Source organism: Mycteria americana, chromosome 2 (assembly GCF_035582795.1).
Source record: "Mycteria americana isolate JAX WOST 10 ecotype Jacksonville Zoo and Gardens chromosome 2, USCA_MyAme_1.0, whole genome shotgun sequence".
Taxonomy (NCBI): domain Eukaryota; kingdom Metazoa; phylum Chordata; class Aves; order Ciconiiformes; family Ciconiidae; genus Mycteria; species Mycteria americana.
Genome location: NC_134366.1, coordinates 166,787,668 through 166,811,305, shown reverse-complemented (window position 1 = coordinate 166,811,305; position 23,638 = coordinate 166,787,668). Strand labels below are relative to the sequence as shown.

The 23,638-nt window shown below is 43.1% G+C and overlaps 1 protein-coding gene across 1 annotated transcript; it reads left to right on the top strand.

Annotated features, from left to right (window-relative positions):
* The first annotated feature begins 367 nt into the window (after positions 1 to 367).
* Positions 368 to 16,955, top strand: NDRG1 (N-myc downstream regulated 1). Its single transcript, XM_075495313.1, has 13 exons — positions 368 to 473; positions 2,156 to 2,276; positions 4,263 to 4,325; positions 5,984 to 6,044; positions 6,503 to 6,589; positions 8,156 to 8,212; positions 9,165 to 9,268; positions 9,651 to 9,707; positions 10,673 to 10,724; positions 11,497 to 11,544; positions 13,103 to 13,138; positions 14,496 to 14,547; positions 15,564 to 16,955. Exons 1-13 carry the CDS (start codon positions 410 to 412, stop codon positions 15,827 to 15,829), a joined length of 1,068 nt encoding a protein of 355 aa, XP_075351428.1. The 5' UTR covers positions 368 to 409; the 3' UTR covers positions 15,830 to 16,955.
* The last annotated feature ends 6,683 nt before the right edge of the window (positions 16,956 to 23,638 follow it).

Sequence of the window (23,638 nt, the reverse complement as noted above, 5' to 3'; positions counted from 1 at the left end):
TAAACTGTTGCTATTTTAGGTGTCGTTGCACCGAACCACTTTCTTTTTCCTCTGCTGCCTTTTAATGAGGTTAAAAACTACTTAACTATTCCCTCAGCATCTGGTTAGAGCTGCTAAGCTTACGTGCTTCTGTAGTTGGCTGTGGACTGGAGTAGGTGACAACTGAATGTAAAATGTTAGCAGAGAGCCCCCACGGAGGGGGAGAACAGGGTGGGTTAGCACGGGAACTGCGGAGACCCCCAGGACTGTGGGCAGACCCTGGGCTGGAGCAGGACCTGTGCTCGTGGTCAGACAGAGGTCTGCTGCGGTGGGTGTTCAGTGGAGCACTGGGACAAGCCCCCAACAGATTCCTCCTGTTCTTTGCCAGGAGCAAGACGTGGAGACTGTGCATGGCTCGGTCCATGTCACCATGTGTGGGACTCCCAGGGGGAACCGGCCGGCTATCCTCACCTACCATGACATCGGGCTGAATCGTAAGTAGACTATTTCGTAGCACAGGTATGGCCTGGTTCCTTAACGCCATCGCCATAATCAAAGGTGTGGAAGTGGTGATGGTTAGGAAACCTTTCCCAGGTCCTTGCGTGTTTATGTGCATTGCAACCTGTTAGATGGTACCTAATTCCTCTCTTACAGCAAGTTTAATTCTCAGATTTTTTTATCCTGGCAAAGTAAATAATGGGAATATTTCACTTAAAGGAGCAAAAGATCTTTGGTAGCTCATAGTGACCATGTATAAATGCTGTAAAAACATCTGTAGGGGATGGCTGAGGGTATATTGCCAGAAGGATTGAAAACAACATTGCTGGTGCTTTGTCTCAGGTTCCTGTCTGATAACCAGTCTTATGCTGCCGTGGGTTTATGTGAATTACATGTCAAATCAGGATGATGAAATGAGTGCTGGTGTTGTGTCCTTATTAAGAAAATAACTTTAAGTGCCTTTTGTTTTCTGTCATATCCAAGAATGTAATGATCTAATATCCATATCTGCTCTGATTTGTTCTTTTCAGCAGTACTGTTTGCTTCACACAATTTACTGCTTCTTAATCAGTTATCAAAATTTACATTTAAAAACACCTGCAGATCTTTAAAGTGTGGCTATTACAGGGGGGCGGATGTTACTCGTAAGAAAAAAGAAAAATCTGTTTTATTCCCTGTTTTTGTGTAACTGCCTTACTTTACTTTGGATTTTCAGTGGATCAGGGCAGAGCTTAATCTGGATCCCATCTTTGAATAAGACTTTTTTTTCTTTCTAGAGTTACAAAGTCTATCTTTATGGTGAATAAACTTTCTTTGCCTTTGAAAGGGGAGGAACCTTTTCCCAAATTTGCATATTCTCCTAAAGCTGATTTTAACTAAAAATGTTTTATATCCTGCAATGATTTTACTTGTATGTTGTAGTGTGAGGACATTCAGAAACACACACAGAATATTGAACTGTTTCTGGGCATCTCAAAGGCGGTGCTACAGAATTCATGCTTTCCACTCCAGGAGGAAAATAGGCTAACCCTCTCCCCACACTAATATTGCTTAAAAATCCGAAATCCAATTGCCTCAAAGTTGGGAGCCTACAGCAGTGAGTGTCTCAAAGATGCTTTTGTCTTGAGCTGCCTGCAGCAGACGGTCATGTAATGTTTATCTTGTAACATTTGGGCAAAAGCACAAGTCACGATCTCAGCCTTGGATACTTTTTTCCTCCATCTGTTTTGACACAATCCAAAGAAAAATGACCGGACAAGTAAATGGATAATTTCATCTAAGCCAAAACCTGGGATGAATGCTCCTGACTGCATTTTATAAGTATTTTAACTGTGCATAAAGAATAATTTTTGAGATTTTGGTGTACCAAGCAAATACTTCTGGCAGGTACAAAAATAACATGGATAAACCTTAGCTGGCCGTGAGGAAGGAGCTGTTCAGGGTTTTTGCTTCAAGGAATTAAAGCAAGTTGGCACAGGTTGCTTTGTAGCAAGGCTTTACTGGTCTTTCTTCCTTAGAAATAAAGGACTGCCACTTTTCCCAGGCTATAACATAGCTCACCTGATTGAACCGACTTTTCATTAACCTGCAGGACAGGTTAATAAATGATTTTATTATAGCTGCAAACTTACTATTTCCCCTCAGCATAATTATTCCATGTTTTCTTTTCCTTCTCAAGATAAAACTTGCTTCAATCCTCTCTTCAACTTCGAGGATATGCAGGAAATCACGCAGCACTTTGCAGTCTGCCACGTGGATGCACCGGGCCAGCAGGATGGAGCACCGTCTTTCCAGGCTGGGTGAGTGCTCAGGGAAACAGCCCATGCTTTCAGAGCTATCCTCTTTGTGGAAAAAGAGTCTTGATCTGCAGGTTAATTAAAAAGCGCTTGCAGCAAACACAGTAGTTGGCTTTTGAACTTAAATCCTGACACTCTGTTTCTAAGGTACTGAAGCTCTGGGAGCTCTGTTGTGTTGTGCCAGTTCACAGCAGACTTTGGGGCTTTAATTTTGTGTTTTATCTCTGATAACTACACTGCTTGTAAAGCAGTTCCTTGACAGATGTCTACATCTGTCAATTTAAATATCAAGTTACCTTGTTCTGTAATGACATCCTGAATACAAATACAAAACCCAATTGTTACTATAAACAAGATAGGCATTAGCCACTATATAATGTCCTTCCTAAATCCATGTTTTTTATGAAATGGCAGCATGGTAGATGTAGATAAGTAGACTTGATAACCTACCCAGAAAATCCAAGTTGTTGGACAGTAACGAAGTGATGTACCCCCACAGGATATCGTAGATAGCTGCATACTCCTGACTATGTATCATGTACGATGCTGTAACTCTTGGAAACGTTGTGCGCCGTGAGCACAGTCTTTGCCAAAATGCTTGTCCCATTTAGTTCAAATGACACAAGTTTGCCTTAAGATGCCCCTTGGATAGGAGTCAGCTTGGTTGAGGAAGGGAGGAGCCAACATGCCGAGGGGAGGGTACAAGGCAAGAAACAGTTGTTCTGTAAAAACTAGGTATTAAGGAGCTTATATGTACCCTTATTGCATGAGCCAGTCTCTATTTCCCTTCTTAATTTTTAAGCTTGTCTGATGCTGAGGAGGTCACAACGGGCCAGGTTCTCAGGTAGTGTTAACTGCAGTGGCCCACTTGTCTACCAGAGCAGCCTACAAAGCTATTTCAGGCACCCCCCTTTGTATTTGTTTGAATCACAAGCTTTTAAGTGTCTTAACCCGCATGTCCTGAACAAGCGTTAACACTGAGTTGTCAGCTGCATAGGGCAGCCATCATGATCTATGCTAGTAAAGACCACTGCTTAATAACATCATGATGACAGCACAAGAAGCTGTATTATCTCTCCCAGTCCTCCAGCTGGGAGACCAGCATGCTCAAGTTAAGTCATAGCTGTTGCAGTGACACTAGCTTTTGTCATGACAAGGTTTAGTTTCCCAACAAGAAAATCTAAGAAAATAATTTAAAGTACTCGTGCACTGTTTGGTTTTTTGTTTGGTTTTATTTTGGAGACTAAAGTAGAGAATCATTAGGTGTAGTCCTGACGGGAAGCAAAGATTTGGATACATCCTAGGCAGATGTTCTCCAGCTACTTTGGGTGGATTTTTTCTGTGCTGCTCGTTGAGATTTTGCTCAGAATTTCCTTCCCTCAAAATTTTGTTTCTGCTCTGCAGAACACCAGGAGCATTAACTGACAGCCATTTTTATTGAACTTCCTCAGCAGCTTTGTAGCCCTTCCTGTGCCTTCATTTTCTCCATCAATATTAATAAAAAGCTATCCTCATTTATCCTATGGTAATCTGTGTGTCCCTGAAAACATGCATACAAATTATTTGGCAAAGACCTGTATCTCATTGCTGTAGTCTGTGATTCTGCATCACGGAGAGACTTGTTTGTGGTGGACCAGAAGTACAAATGTAGTGAATGTGGTTGGAAACTCACCTCTCAAGTTCAAACTTTTTTGTAAGTTTTAAGCATTAACTTTTCTTGGAAGAGATTCGTTATGGTCTGTTTTGCTCTCAGCTGGACCAGACATCTATCATCCTGTAACTCACATGAAGTACCATATAGATTATGCTCATATTTCTGCTAAATTACTTACTTGTGCTTGCTCCTGATTTAAATTCAGCTCATACTCTCAATGATCTTGTAATGAGCACATTTGATATTAAATCTACAGTGACCACTGCGTCTCTAAATATCCCAGCCTACTCTACTGAAAGTGGTGTAGTAACTCCACAAATGCATATTTGTTGTAGGTACGTGTATCCCTCCATGGATCAGCTGGCTGAAATGCTTCCTGGAATCCTGAAACAGTTTGGGTGAGTGCAGAATTATTTACTTATTTTCCTCATTCTTCTCTGTGGCATACTGAAAGAGCAGGGCAGAGCAGATACTCGCCTGTGCTGCCCCTGAAGCTTTGGCCTGGCTATCTGGCATGTCGTTTGCTAGAATTATGGTTGTGGTTGTTTTTTAATTCCTCTGTTACAGATGGATCACTTTTGCCTTTGTTTCTGAAAGCGCTTATTTTTTGGCCTTTTTTGAAATGTCTGTTTATTTTTAAACAGGAAGCAACTTTGAGTGAAATCCCATGTGCCTAATTTAGGGGCTTCCTCCAGTATTTTCTATGAATCGCCCTCACAGGGGCAGGGTGCAGACAATCTGTTCTTCCCACTGTAACAACCCACGTTTTCCTGTGTGGTTAGCAGGAAAAAAAACATGGTCTCATCTGAAGACATTTACTGTTTTGTTTCTGTGGCTTGAGTGTCTTTGGGGGTCAGTCCGACCTCCTTAAGCCGCTTCTACTACCAAGTGCAGATGCCAGATTGCTGATGTTGAAGGACCTGGTGGCGGTGTTCATCTGTTGTCTACCTGCAGCAGGTTTAGGTGTGTGTACTCACTTAAAGCTTAGCTTTAGCAGGAGCTGCAGCTGAGAAGGGTACCTTCTCTGCAGAGTTGGTGCTCCTGGTACACAGTGAGGATTGCAGGTAGGCACCTCCAAGGGGTTTTCAGACCCAGCAGAGAAAACCTGGCATTCAGGGTTAGGCAGCCTTGGAAAACAGGCAGGCTGGACTGCTGGCGGGGGTTTTAGTCTCAGACCAGCACCCCAATTTACACAGCGTTCAGTTGTAACCAGCTGTTACAGTACCTTGGACCAGTTTACTTCACTACCTTCTTAAGCAATGTGTTTTTTGAAACACCTAATGTAAGGCACAGGGTTGCCAATTCTGCTCTTGCGGTGAAAAAATGCTTACATAATGTTAGTACCTTGAAAATCAGTTAAACTGGAGTGTACTTACAAAGCTTTGATTTAATATTGCTAACGAGAATGAAAACTCTCCTCAGGTATTTTCCTAAAAGCATTGTATAACCTGTTTTTGAGTGGTTTTGTCTAGTCTTCCCTTCTGTGTATTTTCTAAGACCTTGAAGGCGATGCTTTAAAACCAGTTTCAGTTAATGCAAATATTTGGTTTGTCTCTGCCCTGTTTGGTTATGAAGTTTAAACTTAATCACCCCAGTGGCTGGATAGCATGAGAGGTTTCCCTGCCAGCCCCCTGTTAGCGTGGAATCAGCGTCCCAGTTGGATAGCTGTACTGGGGAGGGCAGGGGGAGCCTGGGGAGGAGGGGGGAGCTTTGTATTTAGGCTGCAGATTTCAGGACTGTATCTTAGAAGATTTTCTGGCAGAGACTAACCGTTTCCTTCCAAGATCAGAACAATGCTATGGTTGCTCAGTATATTTACTTAAAGATAAGTGAGAATTGCTGCTGCCTTGCAACGCATGAGGACCGGTGTCCTGCAGATCTGCCGAAAACAAACCAGCTGCTACGTCAGGCTCCTTGCTGGGGCCGGTGGCATTGCAGAGCCGCAACCCACCCCTCTGTAGATACACGCTGGCATGTGAAAGAGGAAGGCCAGTGATGCGGCTTTATTTACTTTTGGTGCTTACTCATTTGTCTCTTCCGTTTTACTGCTGCGCAGGCTGAAGACCGTTATAGGAATGGGAACTGGAGCTGGTGCCTACATCTTAACCAGATTTGCTGTAAGTGTTGTGGCCCTTCCCTACAGCCTCAGAGCTGATGGCCCTGACGTGTTGTCGCCCCCGCAGAGCGCGCAGAGAATTCCTGCTCTGCCGTGCCCGTTTAAATAAGCAGTTAGGCTTTTAAGTGAAATACCACGATCTGCGGGATAGCTAATCCAGAAGACCTAGATTTTCCATTTTAAGGCCTGGGCTCTACCCAGTTAATTTGCAGAAGGTTTTTTTAATGGGAGTTCTCTATTTAAACTGAGGGTGGAGGAGAAGTTAAATCTTAATGTTCTCCAGCTGCTCGGTTGAATTGCTTTAATGAAATTTTTTTTTCCATACATACACTTGTTTTGTGCAAGATAGAACTAGACCTACCACCTTCTTCCCCAGGAGATAATTTGCTAATTTAAGTTTTATGCTGACTGTCAAGTTGCAAAGGATATGTGATGAATCTTAAATCTTTTCTTTTGCAGTTAAACCACGCGGAGATGGTGGAGGGATTAGTTCTCATTAATGTAAACCCTTGTGCTGAAGGTTGGATGGACTGGGCAGCAACTAAGGTAAACATTTTTAAGTTAGAAAAATAAATCATACTGTGAGCCTGTTGAGCATGTGGCTGGGCAAGCTTGTGGGTCAAGGCACGGCTGCAGACACAAAATATCCCAGGCTAATTCCTTTGGGGTTTATTCTTCCATTTGCAAACGTACCTTCTGTAGGGCTAGTGATAAAAGTAAGTACTTCTAGGAAACAGATACCGATGGTATAATGGAGCTGTTGGGTATGGACAATTCTTAAGAGCTAATAACTGCTGGGGAAAACCTAGTTTAACCTGGACACAGGGTAGTTTTGGAAACAACTTTCTTTCAAGTAAACTTCAAGTGTAGTGTAACATTCAGTTCTTTCTTGTCCATGGCTTGGTTTACCAGCACAGTCCAAAATGTGTACTAGAGCACAGAAAAATGTTCAGAACAACATCTTCCAGGTTTCAATCATCTAGCTGAGTCTTAGATGCCAAAAAGACTCAGAAAAGGGCATTAGCTATGGTAACTATGGACAGATTGTCGATACAACCAGAATTTTAAGTGAAAATGTTCACATACAAAGAAGCTCCTGTTAACTGTATTCTTTTGTAGTTGTAGTAAAGACTGCAATGTGGGAAAAAAAGCACTGAGAACTGGTTTAAAAAATCTTCCTGGAACCAGTATATATAAATAAGTATAAATGTTACATTACATGTCACTCAGATTTAACATGTTAAAACATTTTTCAAGGTAAACTGATGGAAGGAACTTTGTATCATTCAGGGTCATGTTTAAGTGAATGGCAGTTGTTATAAACACTGAGAAGTACAAAAATTAGTGTGTCATCTTTTAACCACATACAGAGTCAAAACATCGGAAGTGTCTAGGGTGATGCTAAATGTAATGACAACCTTATAATACTAGGAGAAACTTTCCAGAGCTGGGATGTAACATTCTTTCAAGGCTTAGTTAATAACTTTTTAAAAATAATTTTGTATATCAGTTTATTTTGGTAAGTTTGATCTGGAAGCATATTTAGTAACTCCTCTACATTAAGATGTACCAGTTGACCTATTTTGATTATCTCACCCAATGTCTCGCTGTAATTAAAAATTCTTCAATATCTGTGCCTCTGCCTTCCACCTCTCTTAAGTATTGCTGACCTTAGGAGTACAGCGAGTGCTCTGTATCCTTCTGTCCTTCCAAAGCAAGAGCGCATACTCTGGGACATGAGCTTTAGGTACCAGCTCCAAGGTATTGTCAGTATGGGTTGTTAGGGAGGAGACTGGGCAGTGAGGTTAAATGACACCCATCTGGCTGGTTTGCTTGGCGTTCTTGCAGGGAGTGATTCCATATATACCTATGGCACTAGTAGTGTATTCCTTATATATCTGCATTAGTAAAGACATCTTATGAGAATGACTCAAACATGAACAACCCCTAATGGTGTTTCAGTTGGATTGAGGGGAAAAACTACCAATCCAGGATATTGTACATACAAGGTCAGGAGAGAAGCATCCATTGGTCTACTTATGGGTAATTGAAAGGTTTCAGTTGTTCAGGGATTGTTTTAATATCAGATACTTAGATAGCCTTGCTGTTCAGATTTCAGGTTGGACAAATGCTTTGCCAGACATGGTCATTTCACACCTTTTTGGAAAGGTAAGGATGTTCAAAAGATTCCTCTGATGTATTCAGTCATCTGTATTTACCTCCTGGGGCTGGGAGGAGGGGAAAAGCCTTCACTTAAACAACGAAGTGCAAAGTTTAACTGTGAGGTAGGATTCATACTTGTGTTCCCAGTATTTTGGAGGTGGTATGCTGCCATGGGACTTGCTGTGTCCCCATGACTCAAGTGCATCTCAGTCATGACAACTCTAGAAGGAGCAGCTCCCTGTTTAGACAGCCAACACTTAAATAGGAGTATAAGTGTCATATGTGCTCATGTTTTGAGCAGAATTACCCCACAGATTTTTTTTTTTATTCCATAATATACTTGTAACTGTGGGAAAGCTGGTTGTTAGTACTAATGGTGCTCTTCAGTGCAAGCCTACTTTAATGGAAAGTGCTATACTGTTTTCTGAGGCTACTTTGCTGTGCTTGAAACTGTTAGTAAATGCAATGGAAAACTCCATTCCAGCAGAACAAGGAACTAATCTATAAAGACTTTAGAACCAAACTGTTTGAAAATGTTAGTGATTGAAGTCCTTGAAGCTTAGTTACTTATTATTGTGAAATTGAGTTCCATATTACATATGTTTGTAAGCTTTCAATATCTGCTTTACCCTGGAAACGTTTATTGAGCTTCTTACCCTCAATCTTTTTTGTTTTAAAACATCACACTTGTCTGACTGTAACCATCTGCACTACAACTACATGTTTTGCAATTGTAAGATCTTGACTTTATAACATACTAAAGTTTTAAAGCAAAAAATGTGGTACTGCAGAGGCTAATGTTAATTCTGGGTGACACTACTGGGTGCTAGAAGTTGTCCCTTCCCTAAAGGTGCACTCCTGTTGTGTAGACAGGAGTCTGATACACAACTGCTGTGCCATTTCTTCAGATCCTTTCAGAAAATAGCCCCTATTCTGAACAATTCTGTCTCCACTGTAGGAAGAGATTCACAGCAACCACGACCTGATCTATACTTACCGTCAGCATATTATTAATGATATGAATCAAACCAACCTTCATCTCTTTGTCAACTCTTACAACAGGTAAATACATTTACCTGATTTCTAACTGGAAACTGTTTTAAGAGTCTGTCCAGCTTGTAGAGCCAGTATTACCTGTGTGGTGGAGTTACTTGTGTTCCCCCGGTATAAAGTTCTGCTTGACAGTGCCTTTAGGGATCTCAGGTGGTTTGCTTACGGGAGAAGGACCTTGTGCATTTGTGGGGAGATAGATGGTACACTGGGACTGAACTAAGACATTGATACTTCAGGGTAAAGTGTTTCTCCATCGGTTGTGGAGGCTACAACATGTATCAGATTAAATTAATGTATGTGAGTGTCTGTGCTTTCTCTAAACTAGAAGAATATGGAAGTATCTGTAAAATTTCAGTGTATCAAGAGCCTTTCTCCTCTCCATTTTGTTTAGTCGGCGAGACCTAGAGATTGAGCGCCCTGTTCCTGGAATAAATGTTGTCACCCTTCAGTAAGTATTTTATTTCCTACCAGTTCACCTGTATGTGATGTGAGCTAAGAGGTGTGATCAGTGGGTGCATTACCTATGCATTGCAGAGCTGGAGCTTATGTGCTAGAAAAGGATCTTGTAACTTTGTCTAGGAGACAAAAAGTTACTGAAAGTCAGGGACCACCAGAGACTTCCCCTCTTCAAACTTCAGAGTCATATTAGCCGAAATGGAAAGCTGAGTAGTTCCTGTCACTGTGTATCTGCAAACTTGGGCTTACAGAGTAATTACTTAAAAAGTAGATGTACTTAGATTCACTTGGAAATATGTTCTTGTTAATGGAAACTATAGCTCTGAATGCACTTAAGCTGTGCCTGTGCAACCAAGAGAACATAAACAAAACCAATTTAAAAAAAAAAAAAAACAACAACAAAAACCCAAACCAAAACAAAAACAAACCTTCAGGAAGATGGAGCAGGTATGAGAATAGTCATCTGCCAGATCTTCTGCTAATAACTCTTCACTTACGCTGCAAATTGTATAACAAAACAGTTGTCAAGTCCTTCTCTGCTCAGTTGCCGATGTTTACACACAGGAGACTTTGAGACTCTGCTTTTCAGCCAATCTGGTTGAAATTGGATGACAGGTCCAAAAGTTGGAGCTCAAGGGGCAGGGGGGGTGGGGGGGAGACTTTGATGCTGATGCCCACATTCAATGTCTTATAAAACGAGGAATAAGAGCACTGGGAAGGGCTGATTGCTCCAAGGTGGGGAAAAGGAGAGGTTCTCAGGCAAAGGTATCAGAGCGTGTCAGTAGATCTGCAGCTAATACAGTGGGTTTGATGTATATTTAAGGTGTCTGGAATACAAAACAAATCATTTTTCCACACTTAACTGTTTCATCCTTCCAGTGGAAAAAAAAAAAATGCAGCTTAGGGCAAGTCCGGGCCAGATCAGAGATAATACGGCTTTTGTGTGCTTCCTTGCAGATGCCCTGTCCTCCTGGTGGTTGGCGACAGCTCCCCGGCGGTGGATGCCGTGGTGGGTATATCGAGCTGTCTTTGCCACCGTGCTGATGGGCAGGCGAGCCAAGAAGCTGCGCGAGGCCGGCAGAGCTCACGCCCGCGCAGCAACCTCGCTGGCTATCGATCCAGCCCAGCTGGCTCTCCTCTTTCAGACCGCGGGAGAGCTGCCATTAATTCCTCACTGTTTGTCCCCTCTGTCTGTGCGCCATTATTTAATAGCTACTGCGTCAGGAACAATCGCCACAGCAGTTCCAGTGAACCACAAATATTTTCCTTTAGAGAGGAATCTATTGCTGGTATTTCAGCTCGTTCTGTGGTGTTGGAGCTCTGCCCTGGGTCACTATGGAAGCAAAGAGCTTCTTTTTGACCATTATAACTCGCCCCAGATGACTGGGTGACTTCAAATGTTGTGCCTTAACAGGCATGCCCAGTCTGCTGGCCTGCGGCCATATGGCTGCTCACTACTTGGGAAGCTACCAGGTGACCCCAAATAACAAGATAAACAATGCTTGTTGCTACTGGAGTCCCAGAAACAGATAAAAAAAAATCTTGAATTCCCAACTAATGGGTTGGTTTGTACATGGAAAAGAATACAGTCAGAAATGTGAACTGACCTCCTTAAGTTTAAAAATGTATATATGTATACATGGAGTCTTTGTACAGAAGCCTAAGATACCTTGTTTTCTGGCTTAATACAGACTGAATTGGGTATTTAATCTGTTTTCATCCACCAGTTCATAATAAAAAATCTTGTGTATAATGCCTTATGCTGCTGTTCTTTAATATAGGTTGAATGCAACTCAAAGCTGGACCCAACAAGGACCACACTTCTGAAGGTAATAACAAAGCTGTTTTTTAAAATAAACATTTCCTTCATTTAAAATCAGCTGGATTGACTAAAAAAACAGAACCAGAGCAATGTGCTGCAGTACAGATAACATGGTGAGAATTCAGTTCTGATGTGGAAGGGCAGTTCCTTCAGGGTAAGAGTATTTTAGTGGGATAAACCAGACTTGGGACCCCTTGTCAAGGTTAACAACAGAGAATTTCTCAACTCCTCCATTTTAAAACACTAGGGGTGAGACGTGACATGCTCGGTATTTCGCATACGCATAATGAATTTGACTAGAGCTGCAAAGTTGATCTCGAGGTATTTGGAAAGGTTTGAAAAAAGCCATCAGCAGAGTGGAAGTGCAAACCAACTCGTCCTGTTCCTGTGCTTGCCTGTCCCTCAACAGTAGTGTCAGATGAATAGACAGCTGATCTATCAGCCACGGTTTTGTCATCCTGCCTTTTATGTGGACACAGTCCAGGCTATCTTACTGTTGGAAATGACTCTCTTATTTTCTAAAAACTCAATAAAATGCACTTCTAAACAGCAAAACATCATGCAAAGGCTTTGGCCGATACTTGGCATTCAGAGCGTAGGTGCAATCTTCAGCTCGTCACTCATGAAGTAAAATGCGATGAGTGTAACAGCATGCAAACAGTGGAACAAGTTTGGTCATGCTTCTGCTGGGAACTTTTGCTGTATCTCTCTTTATTGTCAGTGAAAATTGTAATAAACAATGATTTTTTAAAAATGCTTTTTCCTGCTAACGTTGAGGAGTTACGTTGCTGACCTACCACGTAGACATGGCCGACTCACCCTAAGAAAAAATCTGACACTATCTTAGATCCTCTATCAGGGGCCAGCCTTTGCTCAGTCCAGGGATGCAGCTGATGCCAGGTCCTGCTACAGGCCTGTTTTGCTGCTAACGAATCTTAGATAGGATTTGGGGTTTCCTGTAATTCACAGCTCAACTGTGTTCAGCTTGTGGTGTTCCTTGGAACAGGATTGTTTTTGTTGGGTTTGCTTTGAGGGGTGGAGTGGCAGGAAAAATGAAGTGCTCCAAAAATACTGCATGCACTCAAGATAGCTTTTCTAATTTGGCTCCCTTGGTGAGTCAGGCTGATGCTTGCCATCCGCAATCTCAGCAAATCGTTTTTCCCTCTCACCTCTGAGGTTTAGGTGTTTGTTCTCTCTCCCCTGTTTGTCATTTGGGTCAATACCGAGTCATGTTATTGTAGTTCAGAGCTGAACTTGTAACCAGGAATAACAGGCTAGTTTCTAAGAAACTGGTAATCACTGCCTAGCAAAAACCATTTATTTGTAGTTCCAGCCGATGCTTTGCCTGAGGGTCAAGACACTTTGGGGTTTTCTGGGGTGCAGTCGTAGCTTTTGTAAATGTTTAACTGCTTGCTTTGATGCCTTCATCTACGTGTATGTTATTCACACAACAAAAGGAAATGTTTTTCTGCCAGATAGCTAAAAAAGGGTCATTTTAATATATCCTGAGCATAAACGAGTTCCTCTGGCGTTGCACTAACTGGCTGTTCTCATCCCCGTTTCAGATGGCTGACTGCGGTGGGCTCCCTCAAGTTTCCCAGGTAGGATTTGGCCGACGGAAATCCTACTAATCCTGTTCTGAGCGTGTCAGACTGCAACAAATGGGTGTTTTCCTGTAGGGTACTTGCTGTTCCCAAATGTCAGCCAAAAGGATGGTTATGATTTCACGAATAATGACGCCAGTCGGTCATCTGAGCTTTTTTTCTTGAAAGACCAATGAAGCGCAAAGTTAAGATTGGGAGGGGATATTATTTCCACTAATTAAGTCTTAACCAAGTGAAAGTCTGAGGTGGGAATGCGGAGGTATTCTTTTATGCCTACCTACTAAGCTAACATGGATTAAGGCTTGAGCACTAGTGTTTTAAAAACATTCTTATTTGGTCTATTTATAGTATAGATCAGGAAAGTGGGAGGCAGGAATAACAATGCTGTGTTCTTGCATACACTGACCTGGCTTGACTGAGAATGAACTGGAGTTTCTGAAATATATTTAGGCATAAATTCCAAGGCTGCTAGTAAAACCAGGCTGGGAAAGTTAAAATTTACCTATGCTCTAGTGTTGCTTCACTAAAACATCTGACCTGTAAATCAGCCTTAGGATGTGATGTTTTCTACACAGATTTCTAAGCAATATAACGTGGTGTTCTTAAACTTAAGGAAAAAACTGCATTTGTAACTACCTACAGCTGAGAGGTCCCTGTACAGGCAGCGTGTGCTCTTACAGTGGGAGGGGAGAAGAGTCTTTTTAAAGCCACAGAGGAGTATGTACATTGCTCCTCTCTGATAGTCTGTTCCCTGAACTGATTCAGATAAAGTTATAACAAAAATATAGGCAATATTTGCAAGGTCAGTAATTGAGGTTGAGGCTTATTTGGCCACTGTGTCACCAGCAGAGAAAAATAGCGAGTGCCTCATTGCAAGAATGTCAGTCACATGCAGTTGTGGTTGTGTATTCCTGCTGAGCTTTTTTGCCTTATAAACATAACTATCAGCTCTGCCTAGCTGAATTTGTTCTCCGCTGTTCTGGAATTGCGGAATTACCAACACTGTATGAATTGCCTCGTATATTTTCTGAGGCCATTTGTTTTACTTTGACTCATCTGCCTCAGTAACTGCACAAGCAAAGTTTGGGCTGGGCTTAGACCACTTGTAGTCACTTCTCTGGAAATCTTGGTCTCAAATGTACGTGTCCATTTGGTAAAATAATGGGGCAGGGGAACAGACTAGGGAGGGGAATGGTGGAAGTTTCTCATGTAAGTGAGAATTTCAGACATTCAGTAGAACCCAGAGAATATTTAAGATGTCCCTATTCAGATAGGGCATCTGTGGTATCTATAACATTGTAACGTAACTAACTTGCTGAGCACTGCATACAATAATACTCTCTTCCTTTTGCAGCCTGCCAAGCTTGCAGAAGCTTTCAAATACTTTGTTCAGGGAATGGGATACAGTAAGTATTGGTTTCATGGAATGGTTCACCTGGCTACCAAAGTTTGGGCATCTAAGCACCCAGAGAGTCTTATGATCCCAGATTCACATGTCTGATCTTTTCCCTGTTGGATATGTATTTGCAAGGGGAAAAAAAAATGACGTGTGGTGTCTGGGCAAAGGGTTTTTGGACCAAATTACGTTACTAAACAGTAGAGAGCTTTGTAGACAGCTTATACCCAGAAATACAGAATCACAGAATCGTATAGGTTGGAAAAGACCTTTAAGATCATCGAGTCCAACCGTAAACCTAACACTGCCAAGACCACCACTACACCATGTCCCTAAGCACCTCATCCAAACGTCCTTTAAATACCTCCAGGGATGGCGACTCAACCACTTCCCTGGGCAGCCTGTTCCAATGCTTGACAACCCTTTCAGTGAAGAAAAATTTCCTAATATCCAGTCTAAACCTCCCCTGGTGCAACTTGAGGCCATTTCCTCTTGTCCTATCAAATCATACCTGCTTTACTTTATCTTGATATTTTTAAGGTGCATATTCGTAATAGTGTCCCCTCGTTGCATCACAGGAGATGATTCGTATGCTGCACACAACATTTAAAACCTCATTTAGTTCAGAGACTTCTTTAATTTGTAACTGTTTGTCCTTCATGTATGTGCTTCTGACAGCTGCTGTTGTGTAGATGCATTGCTAGCCTGGGCTGCCAGCAAACATCTGAAAGTAACGGGAGGTCTGATGAGTCGCTTCAGTTTTCCTCTGGCTTGCTGCAGCCACAGCAACATGCCATGGAGCTCTGCCTTGAATCCCTCAGCCCTGGCCACCAATTTTGCGTTAGTAATTTGTGCTCCTTAACTGTATGTCTGGAGCAGTGGTGGTACTTCTATATGCGGAGCTACCATGACAAGTATATATTCAACCCTGAAGGCTTCTCCAAGGGTGGCTAGGGTTGGTGAGGAAGGCAAGGGCTTCCTTCCAAGCCCACGAAGCAAGGCACTAATGAAAGACTCTTCTTCCAGTCCCCTCTGCTAGCATGACCAGGCTGATGAGGTCCCGCACCGCTTCTGGCTCCAGCGTAACCTCTTTGGAAGGACAGAGGAGCCGGTCTCACACCGGGGAAGGCACAAGGAGCCGGTGTCACACTGGGGAGGGAACGAGGAGCCGATCCCACACCGGGGAAGGTGCCAGGAACCGCTCGCACACAGACACACGCATCGAGCTGACGCCGAACTCGGCAAGCAACACTGAACAATCAAGCCCCAAGTCCATGGAAGTGTCCTGTTAGATGGCTGTGGGAGGTTTTAAACTGGTCACGGTGTGAAAAAGTAATGGATGCCCCCTGTGTATCACAAAAACATAACTGGTATTAATCTCAAGCTGTTCTGTAGGATGAGCTCTGTTCACCAGGGTCTGACAGGGACCAAAGAAAAGAAGCATCTCATTTGCTCTATCGTTATTCTTGTAACTCAGACAGTTGCTGCTATTGTGCCCTCCTTCAATGGATGCCAAATTCTAAAGGATACTTGCCAAAAGCTGATGTGGCTGTAAACACTTGAGAGTCGAACCAGACTTGCTTAATATCCTCCTTTAAAATCAAAGCTGTTACATGCCCCTTTATCTCTTATTCTCTTGAAGTAAACTGGCACAATTTGAGATGAGTTTCATAGAGGGGGAGAAAAAAATCACTATTATGGATGGCTTTTAAAGAAGGAAATGAAACAAATGTGTTATGGCCTCATGTTGAAGCTGGAATCGAATTCATTGTATATAGCTTGACTTCAAAGAATAAAGAAGTTAATGTATCGTGCATTTATAGGCCTTCTAATTCATTAGTATTCAAGCCTGTTTTCCTATGTACAATAATATACTACTAAAATAGGCGATTTTAATGTGACTTTGAGATGAACTAAATCTTTAAGCTTTTTTTCACTTTTTTGAGATTTAGTTCCAGTTTTCCTTTCCTTCCCCCCTCCTAGACCCTAAAACCTGCTTAGCCAAATGAGGACAGGATTTAAATTTAATAAGCAAGGTAGCATTTCCTCTTTGGGATCTTGGGCCAAAGGGTTTACCATACCGCAAAAGTTGTTGTAGTTGTAACGAGTAGGGTAGCCATACATGCCGGCAAAGCAGAAACAGCTTGATTTTTCCTTCAGACAGCTTCTTATCTTTGCAGCTCAAGTTTTTGTGTCCAGCACAATTGTGATAAATTCGGAATTCTGTGAGCAAAGCCAGATCCAGCTGTTCTTTGTCAGGAGAGATGAATAACTGTGGGATGGCATGTAATTAGATATTGTACATTCAACTGCCACTAATTACTAGATTTGAAACTCTGAGATCTCGCTGGTGCTGAGAAGTGTATTCCACAAAGTGGTGGAGCGGCAACACTATATCTGTGAAGTACAGTGTTTAATGACTGCATAAATGTAATGATCTGCTGGTTCTGCATCTTTACGTAGCCTCCTGCTACCTTGGGTTACTTTCTTTGATGCTAGTGGCTTGATACCTTTCCGCCAGTCAGGTTTTCACAGTTGGGTGTTCTTAAGTTTGTCCTTCCATAGGTAGTGGGACAGGATTTCCCGAGCTCCAGTGCATACCTGCTGCATTGCAGTCCTCACACAAACAAGAAAACTCAAATGCCGAGCAGTTAAATAGCAAATGTTAATACTTTGGGATTGCTTGTTCGGAAGAACACCATCTAGGTTACTTTATATTGACTAACTTCAGCTCTTGTGTAGAATTTCCATAACAGTTTGTGGGAAGAAAAGACAATTTCCAGAAAGAATAAAGCTATTGTGTAAAGTCTATCAAGAAAAGTTTCTTAATGAAGTATTTGTATTTATTTCAAAACAAATAAATTTGTAACTTTGCAATGTCTGGTGTCTTAATGTTTTACCATTACCAGGAGTACAATAGTCTTTCTCAGTGGAAGTATATTCTCGTTACCCCTTTGTATCAATGAAATTTTTTTTTTTTTCTTTTGCTCATATCTCTGAGCACAAAAGTAGGGAAGGGCAGAGCTTTTTTTCCCCACTCCAGCCTACTATTTATACTAAGAAAACACAACACACTTCAGTATTAGGTGTGACTGGCTATTCAAAGTACTAAAGGATAATTTTGCTCTAACAAATGCATAACAAAATTGAGGGCTTGGTATGGAGTACTACTTATTTGCTGTTCAAAGTTTTCTTTTTCTGTCTAGCTGTAGTACTGTTTAGCGCAGAGACCTGTGCTCTGTACACTGACTTCCTCACTGGAGTTGGTGCCGTGCCCGTTGCATCCTTTCTGTTCCCAATCTGATGTGTAAATCTGATGTGCAACATGTTGCTCACTAATCTCTGGAGGTATTTGGGCGTCTTGACTGAAGTTACAGATGCCACTTTGAGTTCCTAAAAGCTGTTCTTCTTGGACCTCTTGCAAGAACTGAACTTCAGAAAAGGAGAGAAAAGATTAACCCTTCACAAATAAGTTTTCACCCTTAACCCTTCACAAAATAAGAATCCCCAAATACAAGAGGGAGAGGAATCTCAAGGTGCAGGAAAGAATTAAAACACTATTTCTGTCCTTAAAGCAGAAGTACATTTATCCTTTTTCACCTTAAGCTTCTATTTATCTCAGTGGTTTCCTGTCAAAAGATTGGGACTTTTCATAACTTGAGCGGTACCTGCCCTTCATGGGGAAGCATCCCTCTGCAGGTTTGGAGGATCCCTTCTGTGTGTTACAGGGGCACTGGGAGCACTGATGCTGTTCAGCATGGGGGGTGGCTAGGAAATAACAGAGCCCGGCCACCAAAATGGCTCTGCTGTGCTTTCTGCATTGGGACCTTAGTGAGGATGTGGTGCTCTTGTCTAGTGACTCATTTAACATACTGGGGTTTTCAGGGATGGGTGGGTTTGTGGCTTTGCTGGAACTATTTCGGGCTGCTTCTTTCTTCTGTATGTCAAAAAATCCTGCGATAGGAAGAGGCAAAAGCAAATATTTGGCATGTCTGAGCCAAGGCTCTGCTAGATGTGATGATTCAGCAGTCGTGATTGAACTGATACCAGCAAAGGGCTTGATTTGGTTAACCATAGCCTGTGCCAGTGAGAATGGGAGGACCCTGTGCCAACTCATCTTACAAAAGAAGGGCAAAGTTAGGTTCTTTGCTGAGCTTTTCTGGGAATGGCTAATCATTCCTTCCACAAGGACACCATGGTGTGCCTGTCAAGCCTAGGCAGTTTATTTTTGTTTAACAGGGAGGAATGCATCCAAGCGTTCTTGCAGCACAAAGGGATCTGCGAGCACTTCTGAGCAGCGAGGAGTTGCTAGGACCACTATAAATGTCAGCTTTGCAACAAAAACTATTCATTTGGCAAGGAACAGTGTGTACCTGTACAGAAAAGCTGTATGCTACCGAGGAGTGGTGTCTTACCTTTTACAAGGAGTTATGACTCCTCTTTCCCTGCAGTACTTGGCTCCTGGCATCCCTCACTTGTGCTGTAACTGAAGAGGTGCAAGTGGCTTGCAGATTTATTAGAAATTTTTATAAAAACCCTTCCTAGAGCTAGCAAATGCTGAGTTCTGTATTATTCTTGGAGACAGACTTAGCCTAGGTCCTGTAGTGTCATTATACCAGAAAAAATGAGGTGGAGTTTTCGCCTTTTTCTCAAAGGATGAACAGCCACCATGGAGCAAGGAGCTCCTGTAGCACAGAGGAAATTCAGATTGGGTAACGGGGTTTCCAAAAAAATAAACAGGTCACCCTTTACAGTGCTTTTGGGGTTATAACGGATGGAAGAGGAGAATGGGCTCTCGGGGACCAACAGGCTTCCTGATTGCATTGATGTATCTCAATACCAAATCTTTGCTGTAGTGGTGCTCTTCAAAACCACTAGTAGAAAGGATGTCACTGCTGAAATCCAAGTTCTTTCCACCTCTGCCTGGGCCTCGACATCTACTGTACAAAAATCTGGCTAAACTTCAAGATGGCTTTCCCCCTCTCTGTCCTTGCAGAGGAAGAGTGGGAGAGGATGTGCCAATACCATGTCATCGCAGCAGGACTTTTGTGCTGAAGGATGCTGCTTTCCTCTTTAAAAGCCTCTAGAGACGAAACAGCTGGAAACTTTAACCTTAGATGTGTTTTGGGGGTTTATGATTAATGTCATGTGTTGCAAGCGGTGGACTGAGCTGGAGAGAAAACAGTTTATAGCAAAGCTGCTTATTTTTTCTCTCCAGTGCTGGAATCCTCTTCCTGTCTGTTTTTGCATCTTGGGCAGAGTATCTGTTGCAATCCTCAATGTGCTGGTAACGCGGTCTGTTGTTTCTACCAACACAACACATTGAGCAGTGTCTCGCAAGTGCTGCTTGCAACTTGGTCCTCCCCCTTCCCACATGCTGTCTGCTTTTTTTGCACTATTTTGCACTATTTCACATTCACTGGAACTGAAAGTCTCTCCCGGTCTGTATATAGGAACAGCTGGTTTGACGTGTGGATTTAGTGTTCCCACTGAGCCAAATATAGGCTTTATGTTGATAGCTGATCACTGCTACGCCTAATGTTTAAATAACTGAGAGAAAGGATGTCAGGGTATTTTAAGAGATCAACCCTTCCCCCTCAGCCCTTTGTAACCGACAGACACAGCCTCTCACTGTTTCTATCTATTGCTTCATTAAGGGCTCCATTCATTTTATAAACAACACAGCTGCTGACCAGTGTTGGGGAAAAAAGAAAAGGGGAAAAAAAAAAAAAGAAGGCTTCTGATTGCAACTGCCAAACAGCTCAATGTCTGTTCCCTGCAACCCAGCGTGGGGATCGTTTGCTCACCCAGCACCTCCTGGGGGCTGCAGGAGAGTCGTTAGTTGGATGTAATTAAAGAGGCAGCCCCCCCCCCTTGCATATTTTTGGCACCGGTGGCTGTGGGATGTACATCGGACGCTGGACGCAGACATCACTGGGCATCTCCAGAAGAGCCCAAGGGTTGGCAAAGGGGATAGCAGGCAGCTCTTCCTTCCCAAGCAGCACCGCCACGGTGAGCTGCGACCCGCAGCAGAGCTGGAAAAATATATCCTTGGGTGACCTGCCACTCTCTGCAATTGCTAATGGCTGAAGTGGATTATTGTATTCAGGTCAAGGCCAGAGCGCAAAGGGGGCAGGGGGAGGAAGGGCTGTTCGCTGGGCGCTTGCACTCGGGGAGGGCTAGGGCAGCTCCAGGCGAAGTCTACACGAGCAATGGCACTCGGAAGAGAGCGAGAGCTGCCACCAGCCTGGACTCTGCAGCCCTTGGCTCTGCGCGTGTTTGCGTGTGTGTGCGTACGCGTGTGTGTGCACAGGTCCCCGCGAGGCTCAGCGCCCTGCACGCAGCAAGATGGGCAGGGAAGGTGAGGCTGCTGAGCTGTGGTTTCGCCCCACGTGGCAGACCTGGCATCGGCATGGGGCATGGCCAACCTGCTTGTAGGGCTTGGCGAGCCTGCCCCAAGCAAAGGTGCCACCCAGCCCCTTGCACACCAGTAGGATGCACGCTGTCAGACCCCCTTGCCTTACCTCAGGCCCACACTTGCATCCCTCCAGCTGGGAAATTGTCATTTATTGACTGATTGCAATGTTTTTTCATTTATTTTTAATCATAAACAGTGACCAAATAAAAAAATAATTAAAAAAAATCATAGTTCTTTACCACCAGCTGCCAATGTTGAACTTTGATCTTGTGGTGAGTCCTTCCATGCCGCTCACGCAGGCTCGGCAGGAGGAGATCTCACGGGAGTAGAGCCTAGCACAGTTGCCCCAGGATCAGCACTTTATTTGGAAGTGCAGAGTACGTAGGAGATGATGGGTTTCCCAGCCTCTCCAAATGTGATGGCTGAGAAAGCAGCCAGGAAGCCCTTCATGCAAGATCGTGTGCCTGGTGGCTGCACATGTGCAAGCAGAAGACCCAGAGGCCAGATGGGATTTATGCTTGTAGAGGCAGCAGGGAAATGTGCTACCCTCGCTGAAAGCTATTGCCAGAGGCGTGGTTGCCTGGAATGTGCTTAAAAATGCAGAGGACTTCCCTTCCCAGCAAAAAAAAAAAAACCACACTGAAGGAGAAGGCTGGGGAGAGGTGCTTTCTCGACCTTTCTAGCCATAAGCAAGTCCAACACAGACCCGTCACTGCGCAGGACAGGAGGGCACTCAACGTGTTTAAGTTCCTGCTGAGACAGGTAACCTACTTCAGGCTGGAAGGCAAACTTGATCTGTGGGAAAACTCTACAAGTCTTTTTTTCTGGAATTAAATGGTAGAATCCTTACTGGGGTTAGCTCTGAGGATATGTAAATGCAGGGATATGGAATAATGATTTTTTAATTTAAATGCTTTTCCCCATGTCTTTAATAACCTTGTTTGAACAATTTCTGTCTGTATGAGTGCTGCAAACAGGTTACTCCTGCAACCTCTCAAGAGAGCTGATAAAGAAGAAATGCTTATGCAGGTTGAGTAACACACTCCACTTTACTCAAAGACTCCAGACAGGCTATCCCACATCCAGTAAGAGTGCTGGGGGGAAAAAAACCAAACCCTAGAGCCAGAAACAGACCAGCAAATGAGGATATCTGAGTTGGGGAACACTTGGTTTTCCCAAGCTGCCAAAATATTCACGCTTAAGGAAATGCTCTCAAAGCATCCTTTTTTACCACATTGCTGGCTCTTTATTTTTATTTTTCTGTGTCCTCCAGTTCAGGGCTTTGTCACAGATTGCAAATGCACACTTGGACATTGGCTAGGCGAGGAGATTGGAAAAGGAAAAGAAATGTCAGTGGCAAACATATTTCACCTTCTTTTCTTGCCTAAGCTTCTAAATGAGGTGTCAGTCACAGACTCATTAATCATTTACCACTTATGAGGTTATTTAATATCTCTAAACCATAGTAGCAGCATGCCACCTATAAAACCTCACCATGATGCTGTACGAACAAGTAATACGTGTTGCATAGTTGGTGTAACTCAGACTGACATTGCCAAACCAATCTGTTTTTCCCATTAATTTTTCATATATTTCAGTGTATGAAGCTTACAGAAATAACTCTGTAGAACTGTTTAAAATGGAAAGTCACAGTTTGAAAAGGTATGTGTACGGATATGTGCCTGTGGTTAATGAGAGCACTCTGTCTCCATCAGTTTAATAAACTGCTTGTCTTAAAACTCCTTCAAAAAACTGGGAGGAAAAAAACCTCAGGGTTTAATTTACAAGATGACACAGTGTTTCTGAATATTGAGGTCTTCCTGGAGTATTACATATACACAGCACAGTCCCAGCGAGCACATCAAAAATAAAGCAACTGCACTACACCCTGTTTCCAGCTGCATGCACGCTGAAATGGTGTTTTAAATACTAGTCGATGCACAATGTAAAGGCATCTTTATAAGCTACATTTTTGCTTCTTTTCATCCTGCAGTGAGTGGCTATCCTGCTTTCTGAGGCTCCCAAACAAGGCAGCTTGAGCCACCATACTGACTCTGGTAAAGCCCCTATGGAAAGCTAATGGCTATGGTCACTGGAGCTAGCTGGAGCCTGCCATTCATATCAGATGAGCCAACCCTCAAAATCCCATCCTCCATCCTTGTCCCAGCCTACAAGACCAACAGGGTGATTTGCGTGAACAGGGTGTGTGTCAAACTGTCTCAGCTTAGCCTGGGTTGCAAATTGTCGCTCCCGTCCTTTCTCAAGCCTTTCCCTGGACCTCTGCACCAGAGGTGTCTAGCACCAGCTCAGAGCCTGGTATCTCCTCAATTGTGTTATTGTTGGTGTCTTGGATGATGGTACTGCTTTCAGGTCCCAGCAGAGACCTGGGCCCATCGTACAAGGCACTGCACAAGCGTACAGTGAGCATCAGTTACTGCTGGAGGAGTTTTCACTCCAACAGAGGTGATGAACAGTAGGGCTTGGTTGTTCTGGCTCTGAAGAAGTGAGGAAAAGAGAAGCAAAGGGTGGGATCCATGAAAGTCTTTGAGGATCTAGCTCCTTCATGTATTTAAACAGTAACCATAAAAGTACTTTTGTAAAGATACATTATTTGCCCAAGTGCACAGGGAGCCAGGGAACCGAACCTAAAGGCTAGTCCATTGCCTTAGTCCTCGGGCTAATC